The sequence below is a fragment of the Ipomoea triloba genome, chromosome 5, assembly GCF_003576645.1.
Source record: "Ipomoea triloba cultivar NCNSP0323 chromosome 5, ASM357664v1".
NCBI lineage: Eukaryota > Viridiplantae > Streptophyta > Magnoliopsida > Solanales > Convolvulaceae > Ipomoea > Ipomoea triloba.
The window spans coordinates 12,268,869-12,290,215 of record NC_044920.1 but is presented as its reverse complement, the minus strand read 5'-3'; the positions used below and the strand labels follow the sequence as shown (position 1 = coordinate 12,290,215).

Here is a 21,347-nt window from a genome sequence, read left to right as displayed (position 1 = left end):
CTGGATCTTCACTGCAGAGAACAGTATATATGTTTTGAACTCCACCATCTTGTGAAGCTTCAAAACCATTTCACACAGTAGTCCATCCATAGCTGATAACCATCACAAAAATATTAGAAACAACCATTATTCCTGATAATAGGGACACCCACTTAACTAGCAGGCATGAAATATTAGTCCCTAAAAAGTAGCCATCAAGTCCTAACCACTGCTAGTACTCATGAACAAGAAATAAGATACAAAAAGAAATGAAAGACTTAACTAAGGTGAAAAGTTAAAGCTAGAACTACAAAATGAATATCTTCTTTGTTCATTGCATTTCCCATGTGCTTTAAGAGAAAGTTGTTTATTATGTACATAACCCAGGGTCCAGAACACCCTTGTTCAGGTTTCATTTCTTGTTCAAGAATTTGACCAAAATATTCAATAAACGAGGACAACAATAATAAATGTACTCTGCCTGAGATGACACGTCACGTACAGAATTTGACAAATAATTAATGCATGCTCTTCTTCAACATTGTGGAAGAAATCTACATTCAACTTTCCTTAAGCAGAAATAATAGTATCATAATTCATAATCAAGATCCAGATCACCCATCTCTGAAGCAGAGGTTGCATTCAGTTCACGAACAAGTTTAGCCTGCATGAGGTGATTAAAGGATTAACATCCTCAGGTAGATCAAAGAACAAGTCCTCGAAATAACACTAATAGGAAATTCCAAGGCGGAAATGTACAAAATTAAGTAACGATGAATCATTTCCGGCAAGAGCATCAAGAACATCATAAACAGAACACCAGACATCAAGTTTATACATGTTTGGCATGACTATGAATGAATTTTGTAATACTGTCTTTTTGTAGTTTTGCACTTTTGCACTAAGAATCCACAAATAACTTGGAGTATATCATCAAACTTGTAGTCCACATCAAAGAAAAGAACACTTACATTTAGTAAAGATGCCGCTCCTGTGATATATAGACTGGGTGGTTAGCCATTGATCATGCATTCTCTTTGTTTTTCTTAATCTTAATAATGAATGAAAAGCAAAACAAAGTAACATGTTTATCTAACCTGCAGTATATAAAGGAATGCTTGTGTTAGCCATTTCTCCGAGAGGTGTGTACTATATAACTGAAAGCGCATACAGGATTTCCTTCTGGTTAACTCATATTCAACCGAATTTGTGTCAAAATAACTAATTAGGAAAAAAGGAATCTCATTAATGGAAATAAATAAAAATAAATAATTCAAGAAAAAGGAGAGCAAATGGCATATTGGAAAATTCTCTGCTTGTTGTCAAACACATGAAAATGGCAAATAACCTTTTGTTTATCTCTTCCCATTCCTTTCCACGGTGCAATGTTGTGACATGGAATGACCGAATGAATACTGTAAATGAGAGCAAGGATGACACTATTGCATGTAAAAACTTCAAAACTGTGGAGGTCATCCTAAGAGTAATCTTTTGAACCCTCAGCGATGCTCTTTGATGTTGGAACTTGCAACAGAGGCACCACCAATTGATTGATCTAACTTGATTCCAGACTCGAACTTAGCTGCGAATGCTAATGTTGATAGTAGAGACCTTTGTGCTGAGCTTGGTATATTTGCCAAGAATGTTGTCTTTGATGAGTTGGGCAGTCCTTCACTGTGCTCCACTGCAGACTGACCCAAAAGCTGATTTGATGGAAATGAAGAAGATGCAAACATAAATTGTATTTCCCTCGAACCACCAAGTCTACTTAGTGAACCTTGTATCCCTTGAACCACAGGTGAACCAATCTTGTACTCTTTATTGCAGATTATAGCTTGCTCTGTTGAACTAGTAACATCCGATGACACTTTGTCAAATGAGAGTAAGCTTAAGCCCCGAGGCATAGATTTAGGGGGAGTTCCGGTTGTCATCTCATTTCTACAACTATCACCACTGCTTGGAGATGAGGCAGTATCCTCCTTACCTTTACTAAATTCACCTAATTGCAATTTTCCAATTCTATAATCTCTGTTAAGCAAGTTTGGTATTATTGTCTTAGAACTGGGATCAGCCAAAGGAGCTCTGCCAAAGGAAAGGAAGTTTATCCCCTGTGGTATCCTTGAAGTTGGTCCCTTGATAACATCATTTGGCTTTCGAGTATTGTCTAACTTAGAATGGATTTCCTCCCGATTAAATTTGCCAGAATCGCCTTCCTTCAATGATGAGCCAAGTTCTTTATCATTAGTCTCACCAACTGGCAACTTCTCATGAGTGAGAAAACTTACACCTTTTGGTGCACGCACAGCCAGTTTTTGGACAGTCTCACCTACAGTATGCCCTGTGTTCTTCCCAGGAAAATGCTGAGAGCTACCATGAGCATTCACTTGCATCTTTTGGCTTAAACTACTTGGAAGTAAAGGTGACTTCAACTCAGCCTTGGAGACAATAGAAGTTGCTGAAGACTCTGTCTTAGCTGGCACCTGAAATAATGCCATTAACATAAGGTAAAGCAGTCCAAGTTGAAAAAGAGAAAGGTCACATTCCGAACAAATATAATTGAGCAATACAGAGAGCTAAAAACTTGAAAAGCTTGAATGTAGAGGATCCATACTTTGTGCAAGAATAAACAGTCTACACCTCTGCTGCAAAAACCATTGGATACAAAATTATTGCATGGATATTTGGAGAGCTGATGATCAAATGGGCAATCATCACCTTTCATGCAAGAATGGCGTGCAAAATGGCAGCATGGCTGAAACATCAGAATCATCATGTCATATACTGATATACACATATATATATAATCTTTAAATACATAAACACTATGCAAAGCATATTTAGCATGGTTTAAGATAATGCTTAAGGTGCATAATTAAATTGCACACGAATCTGAAAATAAAAAATAAATAAATAACCGAAGAAGATAGAGGTTTAAGCCCAAAATCATAGTAGCTTGCAGTAATGAGGCATGTATAAGAGCAACCAAAGTATACCTTGGATTTGGTTAATGGAATTATATCATGAGAGAATTTGCACTTTTCACCCTGTACAAGAAACAAAACATGTGAATACAAGCATGCAAAATTTACAAGATTTCCTTAGAGACCAATACCAATAAAATTATTCTAGGATGTCAAATCACCTCCTGGCACCTTCCTTTCTGATAGTGGCGGCAATATGACACTGTTTTTGGTTTCACAATTGGTGGCAGCTTTAATCTTTTCACTCCTAGCTTTATGTTCTTTTGAGCTCGCTTAATCCTCTCTTTGCACTGTGAAATATATTAGATATTGTAGGCATCAAATGCTAAGAATGCAGGGTGAAAAATCATGAGAATAATAAATGCATAAAAAAAGAAATTTAGTTAGAAAAAAGAAACAAATACCTTTTTCTTTGCTCTTCTTTCGTTGGTTATAGGGCCTCTCTTCTTTTTCCTTTTGCCTTCATTTGCAACCTGTAATGAGAAAGATAGCATAAAGGTTCAGGTGAGATTGCCATACACCAACTAGAAAGTAGGAATGCATAAAAATCTCTTAATTATATTAAACCCTGAAAACTTATAGGGTAAGCAATCATACTTCTTAGAGCATTGGAAAGGAAAGTGAAAATTTAATAGCATGAGCTAAATTGAACACAATGTTGATAAGTTTGGAGAAAAATACAAGGCATCTTCAAATTCATTTCAAAGCATATGAGAAAACAACTAATTAGAGCCATGTATATAGTTAATACTTGTGACCCCAATTTTTTTTAAGGGCCATGTGATTATGTTCATTGTGGGACAAGGTTATAGAAGTATGAGAACTATACTGATTCACAGAGTAGAGCAGAAAGAAGATTTCTGATTACCATACAACCAACAATCTCCAATTTTACATGAGCAGCAAACTGAGGCTTTTGATTTAGTAAGATACATATTATAGAGAAAACCCTGTGCATGAGCTTGAACTTTACCACAAATAGTACACAAATAAGGTTAAAAAGAGAGGTCAAGAAAACATTCAACCAATGTTAAGAATGCAATGAAATCAAAGGAGGAAATGAGTTATCCATACCTCTAACTCTGTATCAGTAACAGAACCTGTACTTTTAGTAGCATTTTCTAAGGAGACTGCCTTCAATGGCAAACAAGCTGCAAAACTATCTACATTCCTACCATCTACTTGTCCATTAACTATTTCACTATGTATAACATTATCAAACCCATCAATCTTCTTAGTCTCAACATCTTTCTGACAAACAACCATTTCAAAGTCACTCTTCTCCACCTCAGATTTTTTTCCAAGAAGCTCCTTACAAACATTGCTGCAACCATTTGCTGAATCATTAGAAAATGAAGTTTGTACATGCTTTTCCTGAAGTTTGGTGTCCAGAACATCAAGAATGAACTCTTTTTCAGCTGTGATACTCACATGAGCATGCCCTTGCTCTAGTGACACCGTGTCTTCAAACATGTTGCTATCTGATTCATCACTAACCTCAGCATCCCCAGAAATTTCCCCTTCTTCAATCTCTTCAACTACAGTGTCATGAACTGATGAATTGGCTGCTCCAGAGGCAGAGATCAAATTTTGTAATTCCATCTCTTTAAGTTGCAATCTATGCTCCATGCCTTCCAACAAATTCTTCTCTGCAGCATGGCTTTTCTCTTCACTGCCCTGAACAAGTAGAGACACTTCATTATCCTCATCCATAAAACATGATTCTATAGTGGCACAAGCCTCATAAACAGAGATTTTTTTATCCATATTTTGCAGTTGCACACGATCAGATTCCCCCACATGCACTTCCGGGGCATTAGACTTATCTTCCTGCTCCTTATACAACTGCAAAACAAGAGTACTAGCTTGATTGTGGTCCACCAAAGAGCTTGAGATACCATTGTTACCACCATTCTTTTGAGGGACTTCCCCATTAACTTCCATTGCATCATCAATGTGATCCAACAAATCAATACAATCTTTTATTTGCCCATCACTGATATCACCCATTTCCTGCCATATGGCATCACTTTTGTTTTTCTCATGATCAATATCACTCACTAACTTAATTTCAGCCTCCGTGTGTTGATCAACTAATCCACCATGAGCAGTGGTCTCTTTTCCTGATTCTGAACAACCAATTTCTTCCCATAATCAGTATGCATTATGTATTATATGCTCAATGGAATCCATTACGTAAGACTTTAGTAGGTTAATCTTCTCCAAATTAAAACTCACAGTATTGGGTGCAATACAAAAATACAAATGCAAAGAAAATATAAACCCACAGAAAGCCAAAAATTTCTTAGGATTTTTTTCGACCATGCCAATATGCGCAACTGTGCAAGTCCAAAATTTTTAAATTACCTTGTTTTTGTTGAGAAGGTTGTGGTTCACAGCCAGCGGGGCAATGGGATAGGATGTGAATCAGTGTGCAGTAAGTTTCACCCATTAAAGGTCGGCGACGATGAGGTGGAGGGAAATGGAAAGCATTTTGGGAAGGTTTTGCCATGTCCAACTCAGAGCAATTTTCCATTGCTGTTGAAGCCCAGAGTGCTCCCTCGGTCCCTCCTCTTGAGGTTTTCAGAAGTAACTTCCAAGAAACTGCAGCACCAAAGAGCTAATAGTCAGTAAAATTGGCCACATGGTGACTACAACAAAACTGAACTTTTGAGGCATTTAAATCTGTCCTAATAGTATGCCTAATATAATCTTAAATTCTTAATAATATACTTCAAGTCTAAAGTCTGTAAGGCATCATATATCATAGTAAACATATGGTTACTTAAATCTTTATAATGTTATTTTACACTTTCTACAATGGGTTGACAATTCAAAAAATAAAAAATAAACCCATACAATTGTGTGCTATCCAAATAGAAAAAGCATTCAGTGGTTCAAATCATAGGCATATTTGTCCATTCTACTCCCCTTTTATGTAGAATCAAAATTATAACCTCCAATAGTTATCTTCATTATCTTTGCTGCCAAAGCTCACTCAGCAAGAAGTTTGTCCACCTTGATATAGTAAAACTTCCATGAAAGTTTCCAAAGCAGGTGGTTGATGACTTGATGCTAATATTGACAGTATTGGTTCTATTTTTCTCTGCATTATCATTATCTTGATTTGGTTTAATCACAATTATTGAGTACAGACAATTTGCTATGAACTAAGGGACAGAGAATCACATTTACAAGAATAGCAGGTGAAGCAATTTAGGAGCACCAGGATGCTGAGGAAAGTATAAGAATCAGGAGCACTCAGAAAAACTGCCATCACAGATTGTGATTGTGAGAGCAGAAATATTAACACACCAGTTAGCACATAAAATAATACATATTCTTAGGTTATTTATGGACATCAACATTCCTTGGGGTTTCAGATATGACATTATACATTGTCATAGACTCATAGTACCTGTTAGCGAGTTGAGAGCAGTTAGAGAGATTAACTGAAGTTCAAATTCAAATTTAGGGGCTGTAATCCCATGGCTGTACATATATATACTTTGTATAATTCTCAGTATAATACACAGAGTAATACATTGTGAACACAAAGTGTTCTTCCTTCTAAATACTAACAGTACCAAAATAAACTTATACACTAGGACTAGGTGGGTTCTAAATTCAAAAGTCACAACTAAGATGCATCAATATAAGAACATATGCAAGCTGTTTCCTAGCAAATTAAGATGTGCTCTTTTTCCTAAATCCATATCGACACAGAATTTGTAGAAATATTAGCATTTAGGTGAGAACATGAACATGTCTAGTAAGCAGAAGACAGAAGAGAAACCTGTATGACACTATGACTTGTGTATTTACAGAATAATAGGTGCCCATACTATCCTTGTATATTTGCTGGGGCACTCTGAAATAAACAAATAGAACAAAACAATGTCTAAGATGAATTACTATTGAATCAAATAACAATCAAAAGAAAGGAATTTCAAAAGAAAAAACACTGGTAGCAGTAGAAAGTGCAATAAATCAATTATTATAATTTTCAATTCAAGTGAGGCCAAACAACAGCATAAACCAAACCTCTAGGAATTTAATCGTTCTCAAATGTTCCACCGTCGAGATTCAACTATTCAAGAGGGGCTGCTGCACTGCAATGTGAGCGGCAAGGAGGAGGGGGTGAGTCTAGTGCTGTCAAAACGGGCTGGGCGGGCGGGCCTGGGTTTTGCTGGCCCACGGGCTAGGTGGGCCCGCCACCAGCCCGTTTTTTGTTTTGTTTTGTTTTGTTTTTTGTTTTGTTTTGTTTTTTTTCTTAACTTTAAGTTGTACAATATAAAACTAATTAAAATAATTAAACAGTATAGAAACAAATTCTCAATTACCAACAAATATTTATAAAGTGAAAGCCCATCAATCAAAGTGCAGCACTGCAGCAGTTCAAGCTGATATTGCTAAAATATGTATGTTTAATATAAGACTGAAGAAACCTTCAATAATTCTCTCTGGTTTATCAAATTCCAACGAGTTAATACCCAATATAGTCCTCGACTATAGTGGTTTTACTCAATTTAGTCCTAAGTGACTTTTTGTACTCTATTTAGTCCTCGACTTTAATGATTTTACCCACTTTAGTCCTCTGTTAAGAATTCTGTTTGTTGGGTGTTAATAACAAGGTTAACATGGTAATTTCATTTCTATTTTATTTTTTTTATCAAATTAATTATTAATTATATGTTCTATATATATTTACACAATTGCATACTAAAGACAAAGTAAATTATAATACTTTAGGAAAAAAAAAGAAAAAACAGTTAGCAAATAATGAGCAATTAGTTAACTTTGGCATATTGAAATTCTGATCACTTTTCAAATGAATTCAAATAGAAGCATTTTTAGTTATTTTCAAATGAATCCAAACACAAAGCAATTAGCAAATAATTAGCAAATAGCATTAACAGTAATAAATTCAAACTCAATCAATTAGCATTCTGTTCCTGTAGTATCAATACATTAGAGATACTAAGATAGAGATAAATTAGGACATATAATTAATAATTAATTTGATAAAAAACAAAATAGAAATGAAATTACCATGTTAACCTTGTTATTAACACCCAACAAACAGAATTCTTAACAGAGGACTAAAATGAGTAAAACCATTAAAGTCGAGGACTAAATAGAGTACAAAAAGTCACTTAGGACTAAACTGAGTAAAACCACTATAGTCGAGGACTATATTGGGTATTAACTCAATTCCAACTATGGCATAAGTACACATACACACACTGACACACAATAAGAAGTTTGGAAGCTAAGGATATACAATAGTCAAGAGAAGCAAAGATCTTCACTTTTTCAGCTGCAAAATCACAATTCACAACCCAAATTCAGTTTAAATCCCAAAGTTTTAAACTTTGACAGAAACACCCAAGTGCCCAACACGAAAAATTTTCTATGAATCACACACCAAACAAGCAAACCCAACTTCAAACAACGAACTTTGGACCTCCAGATGAGAATCAAAGCAATTCTTGGTTCAAGACACGAAAATCCAGCCACGTATAACCTCAAGAAACAATAAATTCCACAGCAACTGAAGAAGAAGAAGAGCAAAAAGGTGAAGCTCAGGAGATAAATATGTACACACAAGTCGAGAGCCGAGAGGAGGGTTGGTCCGGCTGGACACTGAGTCGCTGACCGGCGTGATTCTGGAAGAGGCGGAGGCGGCAATCTGGCTGGAGAAGACGAGAGCCGAGTTGTCGCCTGTCGAGAACGAGAAGTGGAATCGTGATTCGTGGAGAGTGGTGAGGGTGTGAGGCGGCTTCTGGAGTTCTGGGTTTAGAAATTAGAGCATGATCAAGTAGGAAAGAGATGAAAAAAGGCGGCTTCTGGAGTTCTGGGTTTAGAAATTAGAGCATGATCAAGTAGGAAAGAGATGAAAAATAGAGAAAGGAAAAAAAAAACAAAAAAACAAAATAAAAATTGTGAAATTTGACAAAAAAAAAATTTAAGAAACGGGCTACCGGGCCAAAGACCTTGTGGTCAAGCGGCATGAAATGATTTTCTCAAATAAGAAGTCATGAGTTTGAGCCTCAGTGGGGACAATATTAACTCGTTAGGTTTCAGTAGATTGAAAAAGTATATATAACCAGATACTACATGTAACAGGGTCAATAGTACTCCAAAAAAGAAACGGGCCACCGAGCGCGTGCATTGAGTGGGCGTTTGCCGTGCGAAACGCGCATAGCTTATGATGTTGTTTAAACTCTCCCACTTCCACCCTCTATCACTTTCCCAGTACTCATTCACTTTTTTATTTTTCACATTAGCATGATTCTTGATATGGGAGAAACATGCTTAATGGGTTGCCTTGAATCCAAGCATCTTCCCAGAATCTAATGGCTTTGCCAATCTTTACAGCATAACGAGTGCCTTTGATGGATAGTTGGGAAGACAGCAACAATTCCACGCTATGCATTAGAGCTACCCTTCTTAGGTTTGAAAATGCTCATCCCTTGTTTACCTTGGGCATATTTAGCCTTTAGTAGTCTCACCCAAAGGCCGTCTTTTTCAACAAGGATTCTCCATCCAAGCTTGGCCATAAAAGCAATATTTACCTCTTTGGATGATTTGATTCCTAGACCTCCCGCAGTCTTGGCTTTGCTCACTTCCTCCCATCGGACTAAGTGGCACCTTCGTTTTTCATGTGTGCTTCCCCATAGGAAACGTGAATTCTTCTATCGATGGCCTCCCAGACTCCAGCTGGCATAAACATAGTTTGCGTACTATAATAAGGGATAGTATGGAGCATAGTTTGAGCAATCAACTGTCTACCTGCCAACGTAAGGAATTTCGTTTTCCACCCGTCAAGTCTTGCATCAATTTTTTCAAGGATGGGATCAAACATCCTGCTCGTAACTCTTCTGTGGATTGATGGGACCCCAAGGTATTTTCCCAGGTTATTAGTAGAAGGAATGCCTGCAATCTCAGTGATTGCTATACCTTCCTCTTCACTTACGTTTTTTGAAAAGAATATCTGGGATTTACTTAGGCTGACTTTCTGGCCCAACGCCCTACTAAACCTTTCCAAACAGCTTTTGATCACTAAGATTTGTTCCTGCGAGGCTTCAACAAAAAGAACCAAGTCATCAGCAAAAAATAAATAAGTAAGAAGGGGACTTCATCCTTGATGATATGACTAAGACGATCCATGCACAGAACAAAGATGTATGGGGGGGGGGGGGAATAGCATCCCCATGTCTGATACCCTAAGAGGTATAATATGCTCTAACTTCTTACCATTCCAGAGAATTCTCAGCTTCAGAGACTCAACACAAGTCATGATATTAGATACCCACTTGTTGTTCATTCCAACATCAATAAGAGTAGATCAGATAAAAACTCTAATCTAACCTATCATACGCCTTTTCCAAGTCAATTTTAAGGACCATATGCCACTTGGTGCCCTATTTGATGCGTATAGAATGGAGAAATTCTTGATATACCAAAATATTATCAATGATTTGACGACCTGGGACAAAACTACTTTGCTCCAAACCAATTAAGTTCTTAAGAATGGGTTTGATAGGATTAGTCAAGGCCTTTGTTAAGATTTTGTAAATCACATTACAAAGGCTGATTGGGCGGAAATGACCAGGATTGTTATGATAATTGTTCTTCGGGATGAGAGCAATAAGCGTATCATTTATTCCTTCATCAAGGGTACCGGTTTCCATGAACCTAAGAAATTGCTTGAAGATTGAGGGCCCAACAATGTGCCAAGATTTTTGATAGAAACAAGCACTACAAGAAAAAACGCGATTCGCGACGGAATTTTTCCATCACGAAAATGCAAAATTCCGTCGCAAATCACGTTTTGCGACGGAACTTTACATTTTCGCGACGGAATTCATTCCGTAGCCTCCAGGCTTGTCGTATTTCATTTCGTGACGGAAATAATCTGTCGCCTGTGGTGGCGACGGAAAATGGTGACGGAATTTTCCATCGCAAAAGTCATATTCCGTTGCATATTTCTATCGTGAAATATAACGACGGAAATAATTATTTTCGTGATTCCGTCGCTAACCTTTCTGTTGCAAATTGTGTATTCCGTCATAAAATTCCGTCGTAAAAAAAAAGACGAAACAAATTGTAATCGCCAATCTGTCGCTAACTTTTCCGTTGCAAATTTCGTCTTCCGTCGCAAAATTTCGTCGTAAGAAAATGACGGGAACAAATTTCCGTAGTGATTCCATCGCTTAATATTCCGTCACAAAGTATGTTTTCTGTCACAAAATTTCGTCGTAAAAATAATAACGGAACTAATCGCTGTCGTGATCCTGTCGCATTTCGGCAACAAAAATCTTTCCATTACCAATTTTGTCGCCATAATGACATTGAATATTCCATCGCTAAAATTAATTTTCGTCGCTTTGTGCTAAATTATTATTATTATTATTATTATTATTTTGGTCATTATTATTATTTTTTAAAATTTCTAATATTTGTATTTAAAATGTTAATATGCAAAATAAAATACAATAAAATTTGTAATAATATTGTGATACTAATTTGTAGTTCAAAAAATTAAATGTTGTTCTTAATACCAAATTTATGTCTAAACAACAATATAGTAATTCATAAAAGAAAATCAAATCAAGTTGAATTCGGATGTGATGAGGGTGATGATGAAGTACCAGCTCTTTCACTTTCAATAGCATCTAATCTTTGTTGCATAAGAACCAAAGAAGCCTTCAAATTCTCAATCTCATCTTGCATCTTTGCAGAATTAGCATTGTCTGATGGTTGTGAAGTTGATGTTATATATTGTCTGATGTGTTAGCATTTATTGGACCACGAATGAAGGTACCATATGACCCAAGCCCATAAATTCTTCTTTTCTTATCATGCCCACCAACTGCATCATAGTACAATTGACTCTCATCTACTTCCTCTCCTTTTTGTGTTAATTCCTCCCGTTGCAATGCAACTTTCTCCTGCAAAAATTTAAAATTTTAGTACAATTTTTATCAAAAGTCATATATATTCAAGGAAAAAACAAGATGAGTAACTGACTTACATGAATTTGTTTGTCTTTTTCAGCTATAAATGTTTGGCCATCATGTTTTCTGGTATGTGTATGCTTGAACAATTCAAAATATAATGGACGATGACCGAGTTTTTCTTCCTAAAAATTAGTTAAAACAAAAACACAATAAAATTAAATCACAATGATTTTATAATAATAGTCTCAATAAAAGTTTCTACCAATACAAAACACATAATTATGATATAAACCAAACGAAATTCCAAACAAAAAAATCAGCATAATTTTCTTTATAAATAAAACTATCTTCCTACTTAATATATAATATAAACATCTCAAACATCAACTCAATAGGCACAATATGATAAAATCAAAATAATTTTATCACAATAATCTCAATAAAAGTTTCTAACAACACAATAACACACAATTCAAACAATCCAAACAACAACTTATAACCTAAACAATTCCAATGAACTTAGAAGTTGAACGACAACTTTAGAATGAGGTGTTGATCCTGTGGTATGTGTAGATTGGGCAACTCCATCTAAAACACCTCCACGTCTATTTCTCTTACCCAATTCTGATTTTCTCTTACTGTCTTCAGAATTCCAAATATCATTCCACTTAGTCCATATTTCTTCGGTGATATATGGAGGTCTTGTCTTACTCTTCATTCTGCTTATATAATCAGCATATCTTCTTTTTGCCTTTACTTCCCAAGCACTATACACTAAATCTGTTTTAGCCGCACTCCAATCAAAATACTTCTACAATACACAATATAAATAATATTAAGCATCAAAAGTTAGACATGTAAACAAAAGAATTTTTATATATTAAAATATTACTTTGAACTCCTCCCAATAAAACTTAATTGTATCATCACTAAGTTGCGCCCATGCATAACCGTTGGGATCTGTTCGTTCCTGGAATAGCTTAGTAATCTTTCTAGCGCATACATCAGAGTGAGTCAACCTATAATAAAGGAAATTCATAGTTTAAAAGAAGTAATATATATTCAAATTTGAAATCTCATTTTGATTTAATTAACTTACATATTGCCTGAACATCAATCAATAAGTGTCCATTATGTGTTATATTATCAACTCGATGATTTTGTTGCTGCGCAACATCTTCCCCTACTCCTTGAGCATTAGTATCTATGGATGGTGTGGTTGGTGTGGATGAAGATAATGGTGTCGATGTTGATATTGGAATTGATTCTGATTTTGATGCAGCAAGGGTTGATGCTAATGCAGGGGCTGATGTTGATGTAGAGGTTGAGGCTGATACAGGGGTTGAGGATGATGCAAGGGTTGATGTTGATGCAGGTAGTGGTGCAACAGTTGCAGATAAAAGTCTAGCTCCACGTCCACGTCCACGTCCTCCACGTCCCCTTGCCATCTTTCCTGCAAAAATATGAAAGATATGATATGTTAGTGTTGTAAATAATATATATTTAGGCATCAGTTTTGAATCATGCTATTACTTACTTCAACTCTAATTATCATCATTCTCCCCGTCATCATCATAACAGTCATCATTTTCATCTTCATTAGTTGATGAATTAGAGTCAAATTTAGGCTCATCATCTTCCTCTTCATCATTATCTGGATTCTCATTGGGAAAGTCACCATACTCAACATTTTCATCATTTAATCTGACGAACGAATCTTCATCTACACTGCTTACAATTTTAGTGCTTTCAACTTCTTTTTCTTGAAAAGCAATATCTTTCGGTTGATCATTCTCCTTTCTCAAAGACTCCATCCATCCCCGAGGTTGAACTTTACAGACAACTAACCAATCAACTTTGTCTCGTTTCAACTCCATTGTTGCATTGGGGAAGAAGATGAAGTTGACCTTTTTGTTGACTTTGAGTATGAAATGATGAGTTGTGAAATTTTTTAACAAAGCTTGCATACCATGAGTGGTGCTGAGGGAAAATTGAGAGGATACATGTTGTATATGGCGTGAGGAATGAAAAATGAGAGTGTTGGGAGCTTGTTAAGAGAGAAGAGGCGTATTGTAAAAAACATGAGTGTGATCTCTTGAAAGAAGAATTGGTGAGAAATTTTCTTGTGTTATGTTGAAAATCTTTGTGTTTTAGGAAATGAGGCCAAGGAAGACAAACTTGCTCCGAGGAGAAAGGAGAGCCAACAAGGATAAGGAACAAGAGGAAGGGTCCAACAACCCCTTGCCCAAGGAGGAAGTTGAAGTAACAAGGTCGAGATATCGGGAAATCATCATGAACACAAGAATGAAAGATAGATATCAATACTTGTCTCATCGACCCGTGACCCGATGGAATTTCATTGAACTATCCTTGCTAAACTCATTTGAGTGCCGTAGAGGGGTGGAGCGCCTCATCCACCAACCTTATTGGAGCAACATTTTCGCATGGAGGTATCCCACATACTCTCCGGTGGTTTATGAGTTTGTAGCAAGCCTCGAGTTCATGGGGAGGAGCAGAGATCTAATGAGCCCAACAATCAAGTTCCGCCTTTTCAACAATGACCACTACATCTCCGTCAACACATTAGGACAACTCTTGGGTTTCTACACACGGGAATATCAAAGCAAGCATTGGTATAGGAGATTGCCCCGTGATTTTGGGGATGATGTGACACCAAGGAAGTATTAGGCTAGCTGAGCCGGGTATTGAATGGTGTGGTGCAAGGGTACATAGTTCACATATCCTAAGAGATGACTTCAAAGTAGTTCAGAGAGTGCTAGCCCACTCGTGGGGTGGCCGGAGAGGAAACTTTGCCAAGGTATATTGGGCGGATCTATTTGCATTATGGAGCATAGACACGGGGAGACCGTGAATATGGGAATGGTGTGCAAAGCATGGCTCCACGCGTAACACATCAAGAAGGTACATGCCATCTATGTAAGGCCTTTGGTGAGCCGATTGTGCATTGCCTTGGGATATCAAGCGAGGATGGAGTGGACGGAGTCCCAAGTCCGGGAGGTCACCATGACTCCTTTGATTCGGGAGGACTTGATTTCATTAAAAATTGCTTGAGTATCCCGGGGAGGGGACGAAGCGGGCCCCTCAACAAGGCCTCCACCAATTCCCCGGTCACCGTCTCTACCACTCCCCCGATCACCGTCTCCACCACTCCCCTGATCACCGGCATCTCCCCAACCATCATCTCCAATTATTGAGTAATTGGATAGTTCTGAGATATTGTAGATTGTTATTTCTTGATTGTAGATGAAGTTGAGTCTAGCCAAGGACGTTAAACATGGCACTCTTGGGAGGCACCCCAAGCAAAAAAAAAAAAAAAAACACACAAAAAGAGAAGAGTGAAGAAAAAGAAAGGAGAAGAGAAAGAAATGAGAGCTTTAATTCTTTGTTACTAACATTGTTGTGTAGGTGTGCTTGCTGGGAAGAGATTGTTAGAGCTTAAAGTGTGGAAAGAAGAAGGGATGCTCACTTGGTTGTAAACCTCTATCCCTTCTTACATTTTTGTTGCCCTGGGTTTTGAATTTAAAAGTGTGGAAAATTTTGAATGAGTTTTGCTAGATTGTTGCAGACATGATGAGCACTTTACTTGATTGAGTCACAATAGGGCATGGTTTGATCGTTTTTGGAATGCCCCTAACCTTGGAAGCACTTCTAAACTGTGGAAAGGAGTTGTTCGTAGGGCAACTCTCTCGACCTACAGATCTCACTAAAGCAATTCCCGACTGTTATGCACTTCCCGAGTAAAGCGACATTGGTGACTAGCACACCATAGCATAGTTCTCGAGCATAATGACCTTCCCGGTCTCACTAGAATTTTGGGTCTCCTAGCGGCCCTCCACTTGGGACGCTTGATTTGTAAACCGAGCGCAAAAAGGGGAAATCGCCCCGTTCATATAATTTTCAGTTTCCAAAACCCATCGTAGTGATTAATGTGGTAATCGAAACTAACCAAGCGCGATCGACTAAGAACGATCTTAAAACCAAGTAATCTGGGTCAGAGTTCGACGGAGATCAAACCAATTACGATCAATTGGCCCGAGTAGAGGGCATTGGGAGAAGTGTTCCCGCTTATGATCGATAAGATCAGTAGAGGTCCTTGGACCGTGAATAAAATCCAATCTTCCGATTGGTGAAACCCGATCCCTAGACCGGTAAAATTAAATCTCTTATTCATGTTAAAGGCTTGACCCCTAGGTTGCAAATAAGTCCAATCCCTTGATTGACAAAAACTGCATCTCTAGACCACGACTAATTTTATCCCCCGGTAGTCCAAAAGATTACACTTGCAGTTGTACTCTTTTTTCCTTGGCTGAGTATTTTCCCACTGGGTTTTTGTTAGTATAAGGTTTTTAACGAGGCAACCAGTCTAAATCTTGATAGGGAGTATACGGGGTATACGCAAATCCAATCTCTTGATTGGTAAAAATCCGATCGTCAGATCGCGGAGAATTCGATCCTTTGTCGTGAGCAAGTCAAGTGAAATTAGGTTTCTATGTCGCAATCAATTCGACCTCTCATTGTATTGCAAATCCGATCCCTAGATCGGTAGACTTCGGACAACCCTTATAGTCCAAAAGACCGTGCTTAAGGTTGTGCTCTTTTTCCCTTAGATAAGATTTTTTCCCATTGGGAATTTTCCTTAGTCTAAGGTTTTTAACGAAGCAACGGGCGTAAGTCATGAACTATACGGCCAGTTTTTCCAGCCTGAACTCTTCCTCATTGGCGCTTAAGGTTGTGCTCTTTTTTCCTTGGCTAAGATTTTTTCCTATTGGGTTTTTTCCTTAGTCTAAGGTTTTTTAACGAGGCAACCGGCGCGGACTATATGGTTTTCTAGCCCGAACCCTTCCTTGTTAGCTCGTTGTCAGGGCTCGGGCTGGAGGGCTACTTGATAGGGAATATATCCCAGATATACTGTCCTACATATTTTGTAAATTTTATATATACTCATACTAAACTTAATATTATGAAAAATTGAATAAAAATTAACTTCAGTCAAGTCTCGTTGACCAAACCAAACACAAAATGAGATGAAAGGAGTAGCACAAAAGATAATCCTCAATCAGACATGATTATTGTTGGTCCCGATTGGGTGGTGAATAGTCTTTTCTAACAATTTAAAACTTTATAACACTTCAAACAAAATAATTCCAAGTAAATAAATTCAACTTGAAATGCACAGCGGAATATACGAACGGTAAAGTGCTATAAATAAAAACCACGTAAAACTGAAGAGATATCTCACATGCAACACGATAGAATATTCTGAAATAGCTCAAATAACAAGTATACAAAGTTTGGTTCACATGCAAACGTGGGAACACATAAACCCAGATGGATAAATCAACACAATATAAATAGGTTAATGACTTAAATATGCAAAGTAAATAAAGTGTTGTAAAGTAAATAGAGAGAGAGAGATTTATAGTGGTTCAGAGGTGGTATAATTCTCTTAGTTCACTCTTCTCCTTTCACTCCAAGGAGGGAATTCACTATCTCGTTCACCCATATACAAATAGTGAAACACCAGTGCTACCCAAGCACTTCCCGAGTGTCTGGCACAAAGCTACACTCAACTCCGAGCACCTCACACAAAGCTACTCTCCCGAGCGTCTCGCACACAGCTATGCTCTTACACCAACCAAGTGTCTCGCACAAAGCTACACTTAGTTCCCTCGAGTATCTCGCACATAGCTACACTCAACCAAGGATTTCACAACTCCTTGCTACTCTCCCTCTTTCTGTACTCAGCAGAGATGTTTTTACAAGAAATAAATATTTCTTTTCTAAGACTTGAGTTTCTCTCGTGTATAGCTCAATATCAACACTTCTATTTTTCGTTGTTACCTCGTTGTAGAAATCGTTGTAAGCTCATATAAGAACCGTGCTTATCTTCAAGTCTTCTTGGGCTTTTTATAACTCGAAAAAGTTATTTGCCGGTTGTGAAAATTCAAATTTTGAACATTCACTTATTTTGATGGCCTTGCCAACTTGATCTGATAGTTTTGCCAACTTGATCTACAACATTTAATGGCTCTGATAATTTTTGATTGAAAAATTACCTCATCAATTTGTTCAAAAGTCATCTAATTCGTCTTGATTGAATCTTTAAACTTGTAGCCTCCAATTTTTACTTTGTTACCTACAGAACTTTATATTCTTGACTTATTTCAATCTTGATTCGATTTTTGGCAAGTTGATCTTCCAAAATATTTTCCTGGTGATTCTTGCTTGAGATCTTAATTTTAATCTAATCTGGTTGGCAGCTTCACGTACTGGTCTTCAAAAATGTCATTCGAAATTTGGCTAAGTGCTGTTACATTCCACATCCATATGGGTTAGTCTTCACGCGTGTAGGAATAAGTGCAGTCCATGCGCCAGTTTGCATTGCGAAACTTCCACCCCAAGGTTCCATTTATGAAGCTCCTAAATTCCACTCTTGGATATAAATGGAATGTTGACTTTGAGCACCACTCCTTGCTAGCTGTGCTAAAACTTGGCCTCCAAAGACTAAAATACTATAAGTGAGATTCAAACTAACTCTAAACCAGTTAATATAATGCTCAAGTCTCTAACTTGAATACTCCATATTAACTTATTAGTTAATATTATCATAATAATATATTTGATCATACTTTGCCTTTGATAGCGTACGGTATAGCTTTAGACACTCCAAACTTCCGCTCATTTGGTTTTCATTTATGTTAGGAACATCATGTAATAGGTTTTGATGATACCAACTGTTAAGTAAGAATCCCCAAGTCTCGATACATAGGCAAAACAATGTAAGTTCGATAAGTAAACTAAGAGCGAAAATACAACCGGGTAATTTGAGCTCAACTCGGGAAATATTTAAGCTTAAGGTAAACTTGTTTGAACAACTTAGAAGCTTTCGTGTTGTAAGCAAACAGATAGATCAGAAGCAGGCACGAGACAACTCTGGAGGAATAAGGGTCTACGAGACATCAACTAAGTCTCGAGACACAAGCCAAGTTCGAGAGGTAAGGACCTCTCGATATACCTATCGAGTTCGAGACGTAAAGAATATTCGAGAGATAGACCTCTCGATACATGGGATTGAAACATCAAGTGGTCGAGACATCTTTTATGGTCTCGATAAACCGGCACTTCTCTCCGAGAGGCTGAATGTTAGTCAACATGTACAGATAAAATACTCTAAGTTTGGAGAAGAAGAATATCATGGAGATAAAATATTGAAGAGGTGCTGAGCGGGAGGTTTCAAAATGGACGGAAGTGGATGACACGTCAGACCTCCACCACAAACGGTCAAGAAGTGCACCAATCCTGAAGTGGTCAGATTCCCCAAACAAGGAATGATGGGAACATAAAAAGAGTAACTTTATCCAAAAGAAGCAAGTGAAGCATGAACTCAAGAAAGTGGAATATGGAATATTCACTACAAAACAAAAGGCTCAAGTTACAAGACCACTACTCCATGAAAAATGCTGAAATTGTGCAAAGACCCATGTTCGGCGTGGGAGACCAATTTCAAACGGAATAGTTTTCCCTCCAACGGAACTATTCTTCTACTCTCATATATAAGGACGTAAAGACACAGAAGACTAAAGGGGTTGTGAAAGAGGTCAAGAGGTTAACAAGAGGTGTCTGATAAAAAAACGTTCCAGTGCAAAGTGCTTAACTTGGAATATCATCCTGATATTCAATACAGCGAGAGAACACATCTTAGTGTTCGAAGAGAGTTACAAAGCTAAACTGTCATACATCCAGAAGGTGACCAAAGCTGCTCTACATCAAAGTTGATTCAACGATAGCTTGTGGTCAGATTGGAGATTGTTACATTCAACTGTGACTATCAACAACGTCTTGCTTTGGATTAAGCAAGGGAGGTGGAGTATCCTGGCTGCTGTCCGAGCGAAAGAAACCTGAGGCTTGACGCGGGCTTGGTGATCAAAGGTCAAGTGCTCGAGAGGTGGAGTAACTGGAAGCGGGGCGAAAAACCTGAGGCTTGAGGCGGGCTTGGTGATCAAAGCTCAAGCGCTCGTTATTGTACTAGAAAGGGAAGTTTTTAGTGCAATCCTTCTAGGGAGTTTCTGGAAGAAGAGTGGAAGTAGGCGGGTTGGCCGAACCACTTAAAAATCTCTCTTGCATTTACTTTCTGTTTTTATCTCTCGCTAACTTCTCGATTGCACTGCATATAATCACACCTCTCGAACTAACCCAAACTCGTGCTAACCAAAAAGGGGATAATATTTCCGCTGCGCATAAAACTTTGTCTTCACCTCGTGAGGTATCGACCTAAACATCCTAAGTTCAATACACACGAGAGGTCGAAAAGATTTGCAAAATCTTATACAAGTCTATTCACCCCCCCCTCTAGACTTGTACCCCATCCCCTTGGGACCAACAATTGGTATCAGAGCGAGTTCTCTGATCGATATAAACCTTTGTTTATATTGCCTAGAGATCCTTCTTTGAAAAATCTTCTTAAATATTTTCAAAGCACGAGATAATTTTTCAATATGGACAGCATGTTGTCGAGACATCTTCTCTTTGATCTTAGCAGGTTTGACGACTGGAAAACACGCATGCTTGCGTATCTATCAGCCCTCCATGATGAGATGGCCGAGGTTATAACTTCTGGACCAGTCAAGATCCTAATGGTTAATACTGCTGCAGTTCAAACCCAAGAAACACCAAAGTACATCCCAAAACCTAGGGAAGAATGGACCAGTGATGATAGGAAGAGAAACAACCTGGACAATATTGCCAAGGATATTCTCTTCAGAGCTATAGACGAAACCATCTTCCCAAAAGTGAGGAAGTGCAAAACGGCAAAAGAGGTATGGGATACTTTGATGTTAATTGGTGAAGGTGACGAACAGGAAAAGGAAAACAAGCTCACCGTGGCCATGAAGAAGTTCGAAGACTTCAAGATGAAGCCAGGAGAGAGCATCGACAGCATGGAGTCTCGGTTCATGAAGCTCACAACCGAGATCAGTGACCTTGAAAAGGAGATCCCACAAAAGGAGCTGAACCTGAAGGTCTTACGTGGCCTCACTAAGGAGTGGGAAGTAAAGGTGATCACGATGAGAGATCACCGAGATCTGAAGGAAACCACAACAGACAAACTCTTCCGGGATCTCAAAGCCTTCGAGTTCGAGATGTTCCCAAGAGATGAGGACATTGTGGATCGACGAAACGTAGCACTTGTTGCTGAGCAACCATCCACATCTTCAAGGTCAGACTCTAATCCTATGAATGTTATGTCTGACGAACAGTTTGCTCTCTTTGTGAGAAAGTTCAGGAAATACATGAAGATGAACCAGGAGAGCAACAAAAGTTCACCTTCCTCCTCAAGAAGGAAAAATGAGAGATATCCATCCAGAAGGACGGAGGAGGAAAATCAGGGTCTATGCTACAACTG

At 37.9% G+C, this 21,347-nt stretch overlaps 1 protein-coding gene across 5 annotated transcripts; it reads right to left on the bottom strand.

Annotated features, from left to right (window-relative positions):
- Positions 1–287: 287 nt before the first annotated feature.
- On the bottom strand, positions 288–8,811 carry LOC116020743. Of its 5 annotated transcripts, XM_031261248.1 has the most exons (14): positions 8,569–8,811; positions 6,757–6,831; positions 6,150–6,230; positions 5,918–6,066; positions 5,328–5,564; positions 4,035–5,089; positions 3,365–3,433; positions 3,122–3,250; positions 2,973–3,023; positions 2,591–2,731; positions 1,328–2,459; positions 1,077–1,161; positions 951–970; positions 288–643 (listed from the first exon to the last, which is right to left on the bottom strand). In XM_031261248.1, exons 4-11 carry the CDS (start codon positions 5,934–5,936, stop codon positions 1,479–1,481), a joined length of 2,682 nt encoding a protein of 893 aa, XP_031117108.1. In that variant the 5' UTR covers positions 5,937–6,066; positions 6,150–6,230; positions 6,757–6,831; positions 8,569–8,811; the 3' UTR covers positions 288–643; positions 951–970; positions 1,077–1,161; positions 1,328–1,478. The 5 variants fall into 5 exon arrangements, with proteins under 5 accessions (XP_031117108.1, XP_031117107.1, XP_031117110.1 ...); XM_031261247.1 differs by lacking the exon at positions 6,150–6,230 and having other exon boundaries at positions 951–2,459; XM_031261250.1 differs by lacking the exons at positions 5,918–6,066; positions 6,150–6,230 and having other exon boundaries at positions 951–2,459; positions 8,565–8,811.
- Positions 8,812–21,347: the final 12,536 nt, after the last annotated feature.

Excerpts from the sequence above, each read along its gene's own strand:
- LOC116020743 (XM_031261248.1), bottom strand. Across the intron at positions 3,024-3,121 it reads AGAAAGGAAGGTGCCAGGAG|GGTGAAAAGTGCAAATTCTC; the intron begins GTGATTTGACAT and ends TTTCTTGTACAG. Across the intron at positions 2,732-2,972 it reads TTCCATTAACCAAATCCAAG|CCATGCTGCCATTTTGCACG; the intron begins GTATACTTTGGT and ends CTGATGTTTCAG.